At 39.9% G+C, this 15,673-nt stretch overlaps 1 protein-coding gene across 1 annotated transcript in view; it reads right to left on the minus strand.

Annotated features, from left to right (window-relative positions):
• mbpb (myelin basic protein b) overlaps positions 1 to 15,673 on the minus strand; it is a 46,966-nt gene that overhangs the window by 13,905 nt on the left and 17,388 nt on the right. The window contains exon 3 of the mRNA XM_041942705.1: positions 8,820 to 8,889. Coding sequence (XP_041798639.1) covers positions 8,820 to 8,889 — 70 coding nt within the window. The remainder of the gene's footprint in view (positions 1 to 8,819; positions 8,890 to 15,673) is intronic.

The following is a 15,673-nucleotide window of genomic DNA, read 5'->3' on the forward strand; positions in this document are numbered from 1 at the left end:
AATTGTGAAAAGGTGAGTGATGAACTGCATACATACTGCATTCACATAATGCAGCATGTTCTGAACAATACAAAAATAACGTCTGACAAGTTGAATTCTCATTTATTTGTGCTTGAGACACAGAACCACAAAAAGGCTGTGTTACGTCAACCACCCATGTACATCAACGGGTCGAAACTGCTGCTGCAGTGACTTTGCCTTCATTCCCTGCACTGTGAGCGTTGCAGTCTGGCAGGGTAGAACTGGTATGACAGGGAAGAACAGCAGGCTTCCAAACTTTCAGATGAAGTAAAACTTGACCTGAACTACCTTCAAATGAAGGTTAAAAACGTTCATGTTCTCCATCGCCTTTGACTAAACACTTTTAATTTGTATTTTACTGTTTTATGCTTAATTTCCATTTTCATATTTTAAGACATACCATAAAGCACTTTGCCTTGCCTTTCTATATGAAATGTGTTGTACAAACAATCCTGCTTTGCCTGTAGAGCTCCCTGTTGTGGAGAATCTGCAGCCTTTTAAATTTTAATTGTGAAGAGTGTGAATGAGCTACAAGCCAGTGCTATAAGATGCTAATTAATTTGGTTTTATGAAGGTATAACAGACCTGTTAAAATATGTTTCAGCCAATTTCTGTACAAAGACAACTAGCTAATTTATGGGTCTATTCGTCTGGAGCCATAGAATATGTGTGGCTGATGCAAGCAAAGTCCACAACATCAAATGATAAGTAATTGTTTACTCCTGTTCTTTTTTCTGCTGAAAAAAAATATTGCATTCAGTGTATACAGCAAACAACAAAGACTGTGGAAAAAAGGAAGAAAATACAATCATTGCCGAAGAAAGTAGAGGGGCCAGATGAAGGGCATGTCAGTAAATACAAAACCCTGCCATGTACATCACACACAATGCTGCATCCCCATCATCCAGCTCTACAACCTCAGAAGCTAAACCAGATACTAAATATTCACAAGACTTCAAAGGGAAAAGCCTGAGTTCCAGAGAGCATATTCTGATTCTTTTCATTACGAGATGATCTACGCTTTCAAGCTTCTCTACAGCGTTAGCAACGAGCGAGCCGTGAGTCTGGATCCTCCCCCTGCTCCCTCCTCGGCCAGCGGTAAAGCAGAGCACTCTGGCTAACCCCACCAACCCTGGACCAAATCAATGCAATCTGAAGCCACCCTTAAGATTTCAAGAGTGGCCAGTAGGTCCCTAAAGCAATTAGAGGGGAAGCACATAGCGTATGAAATAAGTGATAACTGGCTCACACCAATATCATTCAATTTCCCTTGACAAGAGCTCGAGTGCTACCTTGAGAAGGAATGAATCAGAGAAGAAAAGTGATCTTTAGAGGACAGTCTCTTATGTTGTGGTCATGGCTTTGTCAGCTGTTGGCCTTTTCAGTTTTTCCATCAAATGCTGTTGTGTTTTAAAATGCTGAGCCTCTTTTGATACAGGAAGAATATATTTGCTGTTTGCACTTTCAGGGGGTTGTGGAGTGCAGCTGTGTGCAGAAAATGTTCACTCTGATAAAACTGTCAAATTTAGGTCATTCATTTTACAATCAATCAAATCAATCTAAGAGACTCAATTATTTAAAGTCAATTTCAACACTATTTATGAAAGGTATTTATCAGCAATAGCCACTCAATGTATTTGCATTCTGTAGCTTTCCATTGTTGCAGGCAGAGTCCGCCTTTCCTGTGCAGGATTCAAATTAGGTTTCACAGGAAATGATGCGTGCATGGAGAGCACTGGAAGAGATGTGGAGGAGAAAAGCTGAAGCATGTGTGTATTTCATTTACCGCAGAGGACAACATTCAATCAGAAGAGCCGTATTATTATTTGTGGCTGTCTTCCTTTAGCCTTCATCAATGGTTTGGTTGGGTGAGCTGTAAACAGACACATGAGTTGCTCCTATTGCTCTCCCTCTCTTGACTTTCTATAGACTCCAATAACTGATGTGTGATTTTAAAGGGAACTCTGGGATCTCTACTATTAAAATGCATTTGTCATTAGTGTACCACAGACTGCCAAATCAGTTAGTTACTATTTTTTACTGGATTCAGCTGATTTTTATATATTTATTCTCTTTAGTCCAGTTTGGTTTCAGGTTCACGTTTTCATTGTCGCTGACTACAACTGAGCCTTCATCCTGAGGCACTGCCGAACATAGACTGGGTTTATATGGTTTATACACACTGTAAATTATATCTAATGAAGTCGAAATGGTTTAAGAAACTTTCTGTATAAGCTCATAGAGAGTTTAACTGCAACACCATACGGTATACATTGCATAACAATACTGGCTTCTCTGAAGTACTACTTTGATGATTGGGATCTTGTCCAGCTAGAACAAAGATCTTGAAGTATATGAATGCAATGAGAGAACAAAGGGAATTCTTTCCATGATGGTAATGATTTTTTTTCCAGAGATCTGAATAGAGAAGAAACTAAGACTGTAAAAGTTGGAAGGGTTTGTGGTATTGATAAACTATGGTGTTAAAATGTTCAAAGAGTATAAAATATCTTATGAAACAGTATTGTGCCTTTCATCTGGTTTGGATCAATTATTGTCTTAATTTCTAAAAGGTGCCATTAAAAAACTCGGTCACAGTAAAGACATTGTACTCTTCTGTCATTAAGAACATGTAAAACTGATCCATACAGTGTGTATGATTCCACTGTGTGTATGTATGATATTTTTTATTTGTGTCAAATAAAAAAACAATCCCATTAATAATTAATTCCATGTAGTTCTTACTGCATTCATCAATTCCTGGGTGGAGCACCAAGCCGCTGTTAAAGCCGGGGAGTATTACTGAATCAACTTTCCCTGCAGCCTTGTCACACAGACTTTCCCAAAGTCTTCAGAGGGAAACAGAATTAGCTCTTCACAGACAGTGTGTGGTCTCTGCTCAGGTAGTGTGATATGAGGGTAAAGAAGACACCCGCGGGGCTCACTCAGGAGTGGTCACTGCCAACTGAGACTTTATCTGGTCTCTAGCTCTTTTCTCTCTCCTTCGTCGTGAATTCATGCTTGATAGTGGGAGGATTTTGTCATGCAAAGCTTAACAAAAACAGGAAAAAGGCATTGGTATCTGTGTGCTGTGATTCTTAAAGTAATTCGAGAAATATTAAGAAATGCATTTCTACTTTGCTACCATGTTGGATGCCATGTTCCAATTCGGCACAGCATCTCTAGTTCCCAGTATTCTGCCTTTGAAAACCTTTTGTTTTCTGTGCAACCAGCTGTTTTGCATGAGAACACACTGACCTACAATGTAAGAGCTTCTGTAACCCACACTGATTCGTGTCATCAAAGTCCTCTTGATGAGTGTGGGTGTAGGACGAGACTGAAGCACAAGAACAAACTTGTTATAAGGAAAATCTTTCAAGCCACGTGCTCCAGAGAGGACCCTCTTTACACTTGCATTCTTTTTCCTCTTTGTACAAACCTGACAGCCTTAAAACTTTCAGATGCTGAGTGTCTTTGAAAGTGTTTGCAAGTTTTAACCCATTAGCCACATTTCGCAAAGGCTTCACATTCCTGCCAACCATTTTCTAAAGCATCCTCTGGCATTTGAAGTTTCTTTAAGCAATAACTGACTCATGGCTAGGTGATATGCATTTTTTACTTGATTCCAAAAAGGCATCTAGTAAGTTCGGGTTGTGCGGAGCTGTTCTGAAAGACCATCACTAACCCAGAGTCCCAGAGACATTTGTGGTCTATTTAACCCACATGATTTTGTTTTTCCTCTCTGAGTGACTGGTCGTTATAGAGTTAGCAAACCATATGACAGAACTGTCTAGCCCATCATCTTTTTGCTCTATTGTTCTGACAGTAATGGGCTAACACATACAATTCTACCTGTACGGCCCTTTACGCTACCTTGCCTCTAAAATGGCTGGTCAGGCAAGTTCATCCCACTTTTTTCTGGCTCTCCTGAGTGTCTTTCTACAACTGCTGTTCATTTCCCCTCGGTTCACCCTGTGATGATGAAGAAACAGTGACCCAGACAGAGTCAGGACGGAACGGGCAGACAGGCAGATAGAGGAGGCCTGTTTTGCTGAGCGGGGGCCTGCTGCAGACTGGGCCAGGTAATGGAGCCATAATGGGCTTTTAACAGCCGCACAGCTGATGGTGGTGTTTGCCCTTCTGTGGAAAAGCAGTGCAAACAGGAAGTGCTGCATGGAGACATCCCCAGACGCTGGACAGGCCGGGATGAGTCATGACGCCTGCTGATGACAACTACGCCAAAACGGGCTCCGATAAAGCACAGCTAACCTGCCCGTCATAAACCACTCACACCATGCCAATTTGGTGGAAATTCCTTTTATTTTCTTTTGCCCGCACCCTGAATGAACCTAATGGGGCTAAATTAGTTCAGCCTCGATGCACAGGTAAGAGGAAGGTTTTAAATGTATCCTAACAGCCACGTCCCCTCAGTAAGAGTTAGAAACTGATAAGAAAATGGGATTTTTACATCAGAAAGCAGTGTTGGCCGAACAAAGAACCAGTTAAACATTAAGCATCAAAGTGGGATCTACACTGTAGTGATCAGACAAAATACACACTAGGACGGAGCTTTGATTTTCATTTTTACCCTTCCAACAACCCTTAATTAAGACAAAGTGCTCTTTAAGTTCAGCTTCTAAGCTTTTAGGAACCTTCTCGTGCACTGTCATCATTTACCAGATTAATCAATGTGAAATCAAGATAATATTTCTCTTCATGTTGTGAGTTCAGCTCAGTAATTTTCACTTTGAGGCAAACTCTGTGAAAAATCTGAGTGAGCATGGCAGTCACAGCAGTCAGATCACGTTTTAGTCCCATTTTAAAAGAGATCGCCACTTACACCTGCATCCTAATCAACTTGTGCTCTCATCATGAGCAGCCAGATGCTTGTGTGTGAGGAAGCAGTCTATCGACCAAGAGACCAGTGGAGGAAAGTAATGGCATTTCATCTTGGGTGAATCAAACGTGAAACCATTAAATCACTGAAGCAGCAAGTAAGCCTGGTTACTAGAACAGTAACCTACTGTGCGTTACATGATTTCATGTCACGCCTGCCAATTATACCATCCCTGATGGCTAAAAGTAATGAAACTGTGTACTGTGTGGGTGGCTTCTTTGAAGTATCACTTGTGTCAGTGGTGGATCCTCTGAGTCTGCTCCACGCTGATCAATGACAAGTGTTAAGCACATGGGACATTAATTAGCTACAGGAGAGGCAGTGTAATGAGTGCTGAACAGATCAATCGAACGAAGCCTCTGCGAGGTATAAGTTTCCAGCTGATAGTTTATAAAAAAAAAAATCAGTGAGAACAGCAGAGAGTCACAGGGATGGCTATACGGTTAGTTTCCCTTTGCATAATTAGGCATGATCTCATACTCAAACAAGCTGCCATGACATGACATCAATATGGACACATACAAATTTGATCATGGACACACACACACACACACACACACACACACACACACACACACACACACACACACACAGGTCAATATTGACCTTTCTTTGAAAATCAGTTTGTTGGTGCATCCATCCATTGCGAGCCCTCTTCCCCAGTCACTGAATAACACAGTCAGTAATATTGTTCCTAAACACAGTCCAGAAATTCTCAAAGAATGACAAACAAGGGCATGTTTACCACTGCGTTACATCACCTTTGCTTTTAAAAACGAAGAATGCTTGGGAACTAAGGACACTAACTGTGTGGAGAGTGAAATTCTTTCCCATTCTTGCTTGATATTTGACTTCAGTTGCTCAACAGTCCGGGCTCTCCGTTGTCATATTTTGTGCTTGATGAGTGAGACATTTTCGATGAGAGACAGGTCTGGACTGCAGACAGGCCAGTCTCGTACCTGAGCTCTTATAAAGCCATGCTGTTGTAACACATGCAGAATGTGGCTTAGCATTATCTTGCTGGAATAAGCAGGCACGTCCCTGTCTGGGTGGCAGCATGTGTTGCCCCTGCCTGTACCTTTCAGCATTAATGGAGCCTTCACAGATTGACCCCTGCCATCGGCACTAACACACCTGTGTTTCATCACAGATGCTGTCTTTTTAAATTTGTGCCGGTAACAGCCTGGATGGTCCTTTTCCTCCCTAGCCCAGAGGACATGTCCGTGATTTCCAAAAAAAAAAAATGAAATGTGGACTTGTCAGAACACAGCACCCTTTTCCACTTTGCATCAGTCCATCTCAGATGAGCTCAGGCCTAGAGAAGACGCTGGCATTGCTGGATGTTGCTGATATATGTTAAGGTCATGGGCATTTAAAGTTGGTTTTCAGCCTAGCCCCTTACATGCAGAGGGATCCACCAGATTCTCTGAATTTTATGATGATATGATATGATATGATATGATGATAACATATATGATGTTCTTCTTCAACTGTTGGATTATTTGCCCACACAGTTTTTCAAAAGAACCTTGCTCCATCCTTGCAATCATGATACTATCACCTGTTACCAATGAACCTGTTTACCTGTGGAATGTTCCAAACAGGTGTTTTTAGAGCATTCAACAGCTTTCCCAGTCTGTTGTTGCCCCTGTCCCAACTTGTTTGAAATTCAGAATAATATTTCCAAAAATTAATGAAGTTGATGAGGTTAAATCAATAAATATTTTACTCTGTAAAATTAGCATTACTACGACAATTCAACTGCAGTATGAATAAAATTAGCAGCATTGCAGTCTTATGCCTCACACAAAAATAAGCAGAACAGTTTGCGGCCACACTAAACTAGTTACTCTGTCCCCACAAATGCACCAAATATATTCTCTGAGTTATGTAGCTCTGTGTGTTTTTCAAAGACACCTGGTTTAACTCCAAGATAATGAATTATTCAGTGAACTCCAAATAGCAAACTATCCATCTCTGTTTCATACTGGCACACCTGGCAATTAGTAAAATTAGAAGAACACAAAAGGTTTGGGGAAAAAAAAGCTTTGCTGTCTTAACATCTGTGCACATCTGTGCAACTCATATAACTGTCTCATTTATGTAAAACTAAATTAATTATAAAATTAAACATTAAGGCTTAATTACTAAGTCCACTAAAGCTGCAAAGGAAAGCAAAGATCTGGGGTTCACTTCAATGGGTACCAGACTGACACTGTAGGAACAACAAAATGTCACCAGAATGGATATATAGCCATAACAATAAAATAGCTAATCAATTATTTTTAAATCTGAAATCTGAATATATGAAATAATAAACATATGAAAGACCTGTTATATTTTTTTGATAATAGCACATAAATGTCCACTCATAGCTCTAAATGGCCTTAAATACACTCAAAAAAGCAGTTCCAAGCCAATTAGCATCTTTTGTGCTGTGGTTACTTTAGTCTGTACACATGGCCAAATCCTTCCCTTCTCTTGCATTTCACCTCAGCTCACCCTGAAAACAATCGAGACTGACACAGAGGGCAGAAAACAGGCTTCACTTGTCTTCCATCCCCTGTCTCTTGTGCTCCTCCTACACAAATGTGGTCAATGTGTTGAGGGTTTCAGGCTCTTGCAGAATAAACTAACTTTACCTCTCCCAAACATACACCTCTGCTCATTACTTTATGTGCCTACGTTTTTGGCAATCGAAAAAGTCTCAACAGCCAGCCACAAGGAGCCAACACACTGGAAGGCAGTGATGTTTGGCTCTGGATCAGCCACAGCTTGCACTTTATCTGAGGGAAAAGATAATTTGCTTCACTCTAACCATCAAAATGCAAGCAGGAAGACACTAATGGTTTCATTCAAGATTACAAACCAAAGATAGTGGGGGTGCTGATTTCATTGGAAGGGTCTTGTAAACTTGTAATTGAAGTTAAGTCTTGATTGAGGTTTTCTGATGCATTATTTTGTATGGCTTAATCTATTATGCATGCAGTGTGTTATAGTATATATCCAGGCAGATAATCCAATCTCATTTGCCTTTGTTTAGAATTAAAAAGGCTTCAGTAAATTTTCCTAGCATTGAAATCATCAGCTTAGTGCCAAAAAGCAGATGCCCTCTTTGGGGTGAACCAAACTCTGCCCTCATCTGCTGAGCTGCAGTATTACAAAGGCTCTTTTTAACCGGTCGTTACACGTTACACACTGAACGTGTGTGAGGAAAAACTTCTCAAAGAGTAAAACCATGAGAGAAGAAACGTGTGTCTCATTCATCACTGGTAACTGCTAACTTTTCAGCAGCCAGACTGCTTGATCCAAACAAATGTCACAGAGCTTCAGCACAAGTTTTTCGTCGTGGGAAAAAAACAGATTTTGAGTCAAGACAGGAGTCACTGTGCCAGTGTGGGTTTAAAGCTGTCATACCAGGTTCATTGTATTTCTTGGTTCAGTGCTTTATGAGTCCTCAGCACAAACCTCATTTCATTCAATGACAAACTTATTTGTTCAGAGAAAACTCCCACATCTTAACAGTAATAATATGTCCAGTTAAAAAAGTAACTTTATAAACCAGATTTCACACATTTGTGTGGCTGCATGTTTATATCCTTTGTGTACCAATTCTCTTCTGCACTGAGCAAACATTCGCTGATTAGCAGGTGGACATTTAAGTCCTACCAGCCACACAGGGTTTCATAGGAGAAATGTGCATGCTGATAACAGAGGAAATATTACACTGGCAGTAGAAGAGATTATTTTGATGCTGTTTGAGTTTCTGAGAGTGACACCCGTTCTTTAGTCTGCTAAATAATGGTGGAATTGCCTAACGATCTGCATTGCTGACTATCTTTTATCATTATTTCAAGAGTGCATGTGTGAATTCAAATTTAAAATGTGGTTCGTCTCTTACCAAAGACTTCATCTTGTGATTCAGGTTCTGCTGCTGTCGTCTGCGCTGCTTTGGGTTCAGGTGACGAAGCCTTTAATAGGATCACAAAAACAGATTGAAGAGGTGAGGCGCTGAGGTGCCATGGCAACAGAGCAAAGACAGAGGCAAACAAAGAGTGAGAACGACAGAGAGAAGCTACACATACTTAGGCCTTTGGGCTTTATAATTACAGCAGAATTATACTCACGCCCACTCATTTAACATTCAAGAGCTGAAATTTTTGAATTGCATACATGAGATTTGCCCATTTCGATGCCAATTCTACAATCAGTGTGTTTCATCAGGTGCATTCATGTGGATTTGAGAGAGGATTTAGTCTGTAAAGCAAGCAGGTTAGAGCACTTGTTTTATTTTATTATCTATTTATCTGGGAATAATGTGCAAAATTCTATTATAATTATAAGTATATCCTTATTTGTTTTTTATGTTTTAATTTACTTTAAGGCTACATCTTCAACACAAACATGACTTGTCTAAATTATTTCAGCATTCACACTAAAATATAAACAAAACAAACAAACAAAAAATTGCCATCACAGATATTTGGGGGATATCTGTAGACAATCTGTGTTGTGTAACAGTTATTCAGATTTGTTTCTAAAAGAAAAAGTGCCTTAGAAGATTATTTATGCATTTACCAGAAATTGGCATGTTTACTACGTCTAAAGGGATAGCAATGTGTCAAAATGAAGAACGAAGTGATCAAAAAGCAGCAAATGGTAAATTCAAAGCCGACGATTGCTGTTGTTGGTACTGGGACTAACTCGTCCCTCGTGTCAGCTCGAAAAGGAGCTGTGACTCTGTCCTTCAGGGACTGATCTGATACGGATCCTGATACAAATTATGTCATTTAGTGAAAAAGTTTTGCATCATGATCACATCTGTGATCACACCCATTAGTTGGAAATGTGTAAACACCAAGAATCATGTTGATGTATGTGCTTTAGATTCAGCCTGCATGGTGCTGTGGCTGAAGACTGACAGCTCAACCTTTGCTTAGCTTCTAGTCAGCTGCAGTGACAGCTCCTACTGAGGGAAAGCTAATATTGAGGAAAGACTAGTGTTAAAATCATTCATGAAAACCATGACAAAATATGTTATTTTCCCATGACTAAGATGAGACAATGACAAGACGGCACTGAAGTCATTAAACACTAACTGTGACTATACCAACATGCAATATTGTTGATGAAAAAAGATGTAGTCAAATAAGCACTTAACGACAACCCTGTTTCCAAAAAAGTTGGGAAACTGTGTAAAATGTAAATAGAAACAGAATGTGATCATTTGCAAAACACCAAAACCCCATATTTAATGGAAAATAGCACAAAGACAATAAAATTAAATGCTGAAACAGGGAAATTCCATGGTTTTTGAAAATGATATCCTCATTTAAAATGTAACAAGTCAGGACTGCAGGCAGTTTTGTACCTGGGCTCTTTCACTACAGAGCTATGCTGATGTAGTATGTGCAGAATGTGGTCTGGCATTGTCTTGCTGAAATAAGAAAGGCCTTCCCTGAAATAGACGTTGTCTACATGGCAGCTGTATTGTTCAGCATTAAGCATTCACAAATGTGCATTGCCATGTGAACTAATGTACGCCCATACCATCACAGAAGGTAGCCTTTATACTGTGTGCTGATAACAAGCCGGATGATCCGTCTCCCCTTTAACCCAGAGGACACGGCGTCCATGATTTCCAAAAATAATTGCAAATTTTGACTCTCCACTTCACCTAGTCTGTTTAAATAACTTCACGACCAGAGAAGGTGGTGGCGTTTCTGGATCTGGCTTATATACAGTTCCCTCTTCGCATGATAGAGCTTCAACTTGCATTTGTGGCTGCAGTGATGAACTGTGTTCACAGACAATGATTTTTGGTAGTGTTCCTGAGCCCATGCAGTGATGTCCACTACAGAATTGTGTCTGTTTTCCATGCAGTGCAATCTGAGGGCCCAAAGATCACAGCCATCATATATTGGTTTTTGGCCTTGTCCTTGCAAACAGAGAACATTATTCTGAGATTGTTGCACTATTTGCCAGCACAGTCTGTCACAGAGTGGTGAACTCCTCTCCACCTTTACTGCAGAAAGACTCAGCCTCTCTGGGAGGCTCTTTTTATACCCAGTCATGTTACTAAGCTGTTGCCAGTGAATCTAATTCATTGGGAGATGTTCCACCAGGTGTTTTCCTCTAGCATTTCACAACTTTTCTAGTCTTTTTTTTGCCACTGTCCAAACTTTTTTGAACCGAGTTGCTGGCATCAAATTCAAAATGAAGGTATAATTTTCAAAAACAACAACAAACAACCTATTTTACAGAAATCAAGTCAAAGTTAAAACCTGACAAACAACAACAAACAACAGGGGTTAGGAAAGAGAAACAGGGTGATATTTGGGCCCATTGTCATTACAATGATGCTAAGGACAAAAAGCTAATACATTGCCATAAAAATAGCTGTTAAAAATACCACAAACCTGAAAAGACACATTAAGGCTCACCACAAAAAAACTGAGGTTGGTTAATGAAGAAAACAAACTATATTAAGCTAACTAGTACAGCGAAGATCTCACATTACGTTGACTGTGCAGTGGATCATTCAACCTGAGTTTCTCATCAGATAATGAGAAGATAAAATATTGAATGTGAAATAAGTTAGAGAAAAGATGTCTTACAAAATTAACACCAGGAAACAGGAAGATTAAATGACACATATGCTTGTCTTATCAGGCTTATATGCAAGTATTGATTCAGCTGCCGCTCCCTGTCCGCTCTGCCCTGAGGCTGTCTGAGCACATGAAGTCATAACTTCAACATTATGCAAGCTGAATTGTTATACCCACCTGCACTGGCAATTTTGAGTCACTGGTTCAGACAAATGAATCACCCCTGTCTCTAAAGTCCCTATGTCATGTTCATTTCTTTCTACAGCTATTCATGACAAGGAAAGTTGGATTCTTGCTTCTATTTAGTGGTTCCAAGCGAATGAAACATCTGCATCTGATAATCCTGAAAGTTTTATTAATCCTCTTACTGATTCCCTCCTCCTACCCGATGACAACGTGCACTTATATCCCCGGTTTCCACTTCCGAGTGGTTATGCCAACATGTGGAATCAACACAGGCATTCAAAAGCTGTGGGCACGCTGCTCAGCATGAATGAGCGCATCGATAAGTGCAACTGTGACACAGTCCTGGGAGCTGTGGGGAGATGGACAAGTGTGGTGAGCGAGCACTTAGCAATGCAAATCTCAGAAAATGCCAACAAAGTGCAAATTTCCTTTGTCCGCTCAATTATGTAAACAAATTATGCAAGTTTGATATGGAGAGATTCAGATTTTATTAACAGGTTAAATAGTGGATTCCAATTCAATTACAAAGAAACAAATTTACATCTTCAAAGGGCTTAATAATGAATCCCAAGTGAAGTGTCCTCCTGTAGACAGAGAATAAAAAAAACAGTAATCTTTCAATTTAATTTAAATTTCCAATTTAAAATGCCCTCAAGTTGAAGAGACCTTCAGAGGTTTGGCCCTGAAAACCTATTTTCCTTAATATGAGTGATGGCGTTCTACAACACACACTGTTCTGCCAAAGTTAGACCAGTTTTGGTTGGTTGATTTCAGAGATTTACTGCATCTTTCTCTGTTCTTTTTTCACTGATCCCTGCTAGAAAAAAAGGTGCATACTTCTGTGCACCAACCAGGATTTAGCGACATTTGAATTAAACTCTGATGACACACGGTGGGTTGTTTGTTCACTGTCAATCAAACCTGATCAAATCACACCCCCAATGAAGCAGAATAGCTTAAAAAAACTCAACAGTTTTAAATAGGTTTGTTTTGTTTTCATAAAATCCTTAATGTCACCAGTAGCAATTAACATGTGAAATTAACAGCAATCTAATACATTTGGAATATATAACTAGGGATGAAAAATGGAAAATTTTCTATCAAATGTTCAAATCAAATGGTCAAAGGGTTAAAACGACCCGATTCTGAAATCTACATATTGTTCTGCCAAAGTATTATTCATCATGACTTACAATATTGTGTCCAATCACTTTAAAGCATGTCTCAGAATATGTGTGTTCATCTCTTTTTCTGAATTTTTGATTTAAGTATGCAAGTTGTGGTAAAAGTGAAAGATTTTTGCCTATATATATATTTTTTTTTATTTTAGTCCAATTTTTCCCTGTTAGGAGGTAAATATGTTTAACATAATGGAAATGACTGATATACCGGTGTCCAAGAGAGGCAGACACACAAAGCAAGGCAGAGGGAGAAGACAAATTGCACTAGAATTAATATGCAGTGATAAAGCCTAGTTATCACTGCTTACTTACAGTCTGGCACATCAACATTTTTTCCATCACTGAAGCACTCAGTGTTCAACCTTTATTGGATTGTGTCCAGGCACACCCACATGCATAGACACAGCTGTCTTTTCTCTCTCTTCAGCCTTGTACTTTTTGTAAGTGCAGAAAATTAGCAATGCAAACAACAAATCCATGTTCCAGGAGCTGAGCTGCTGGTGACTGGATGTGGTCAAACTGATATATTTGGCTGCGAGTGCGAGGTGACTCTAAATCTGCAAGTGATGAGTGCTCTTGGGACTGTGCAAAATTTAAAAATGATAAAATTTGTACTTTGACATATATGAAACCAGTGAAATATTATAAATCTTTGCCACAAACATCCTGTTTCTAACCCTGCTGGCGGACACATATTACATTAAGCAGAAAATGAGGGCTAGATTTGCTTCTCACTCGAGTTAAAGAGTGCAGATGGAGCAGATATTAGATGACTGTAGAAAGAGACACCACCACCACCGTGCCTCTCCTCCCGCTTTGCCACACCAAGTCACCAAGATGCCAAACCAGAACAGCTGAAGAAATAACCTCAGGGAGTATAAGGGTTTGCTGCACCAACACACAAACAGAGCTCTGGATAACATGTATGCAGTGTCATACAACATGAAAAAAATCTGTTTAGCTTGTAGCAACCAAACTTATTTCACTATTCTCATCCACTGTATGTGGCCCTCATTATTAACATACAGGGTGTTGGGAGAAAATATAAGAGGAAAAAAAAATGTTGGTAATTTTTTTTAAGTGGACCAGAGTAGCAGCTCAATGCCTTCCTTGGACAACAGCTGTCAGCTTGACTTCACACCTACTCGTTACTGGTGACTTATTAAATATAGCTCTTGTTGAGCAGCGCTTACATTGGTGCTGGAGATAGCGAGGCATCACCTGACCCCAAGGCATGTAAAGGTGATCAGGACAGCAGCTCAATTAGGAAGACGCTTGCCAATTATTCATGTTTTCCCGAGAGCCTCCTGCTATTCTCTGCCCTCACCAGGTGACCTTTTAGCTTGTCAATTATGCTGTTTTTCTATGTATTACTGAACACAGTGGCACAAATGGACATATTCTCCCCCATCACTATAGCCTCCCTGAGATTGCACTATTTCCGGATTCCATCCACATGCAAATACATGGGTGAATGAGCTCTTAAACCTCTCAAGTATCTCAAAATGCAGGTCCTCTAACAGCCCCCAGCTGTTGTCTTTGTGAAAACTCCTAATGCACTGATGTGACTGAGATTATGCCAATTATTGACTTGAATTGACAGTTTGCTAATCGCCTCGCCTAGCGATTATTCAGTCATAGCTTTGCATGACAGGCCTGTTCTGGACTTCTCACATGTTACATGAAGTTACATGAAGTTACAACAAGTTACATGAAAAAAAGTTGTATTCATGACATGCACATCCATAATTCCCACCGTCTGGAAATTGGTCTTGGCTGCATTCAGGGTTGAAGTTTGCTCTCCATCAACCAGCAAACATTATGCAAAGTAGCTTTGCATTTGCCTAATACAATAAGTCCTTTTTCTCTTGTAACATTAAAAGTGTTTTAAAAAGTACACAAGCTAAGTGGCCAGACAGGTTTGTGTTAGAACAAAATAATAGTGTGATGTTACATTTCTCTTCTAATAATAATGCTAGGAATAACAAGCTCTAACAACAACAATGCTGCTTCTAAACATCCCTGCCTGGTACATGCAGCTTCAGCCTCAGTACTTTAACATGTTATCATACATGTAGCTACCGGGTGCATATTTCTGACCCATTTGACTAGATTCTCATTTTGAAATGAGCCATCTGGACAAATGTTTTAATCGACTCACAGAGCTAACATTAAGGTTACTTAGCTAGCCAGCCATCTTCAGCCAATTGAACAGTTTTCTGTTGATTGTGAGTGTTAAATCTGTCACCTTTAACAGTGTATATGTGCTGTGTAAGAATGCATAGCTTGACAGGTGCAGGTACAATAACTAAGAAGGGAAGGGCTTGGCAGTCAATTACAAAAGCAATTTAAAAATCTTATGTCTCCAAAGTTGCTATGCTGTCTTTTCTATTCCAAATTACACTGCATAAAAGACATGGAGGCCAATGTCTGTGAGCATGTTTGCTTGTTTGATGGGTGTCTCAGACTGGCAAACTCGGCCTGCACCACTGACCCCTCTGATCTCCATTCAGCACTAGGGTACTGGATGGGGTTCAGCGTGGCTAAGTAGTCCTTATGCTTGAGGAGTGAGAGGGGAAGCAGAGTGCAGCCATTTGAACACTTTTCAGGGTTTGGCTGATTTGAGACTTTCAAAGGAATCCAAGTCCCTCTTCCTATCTGAGCTTGGGTGATAGCTGTGCTCTTCAGTGTTTCATCCTCTCTTCACAGATGGGAGACAAATGGACCATGCACACTTCATCTCAACCTTTCACTGAGATATAAAAAGCACTAGACACAGT

Source organism: Chelmon rostratus, chromosome 8 (assembly GCF_017976325.1).
Source record: "Chelmon rostratus isolate fCheRos1 chromosome 8, fCheRos1.pri, whole genome shotgun sequence".
Taxonomy (NCBI): Eukaryota; Metazoa; Chordata; class Actinopteri; order Chaetodontiformes; family Chaetodontidae; genus Chelmon; species Chelmon rostratus.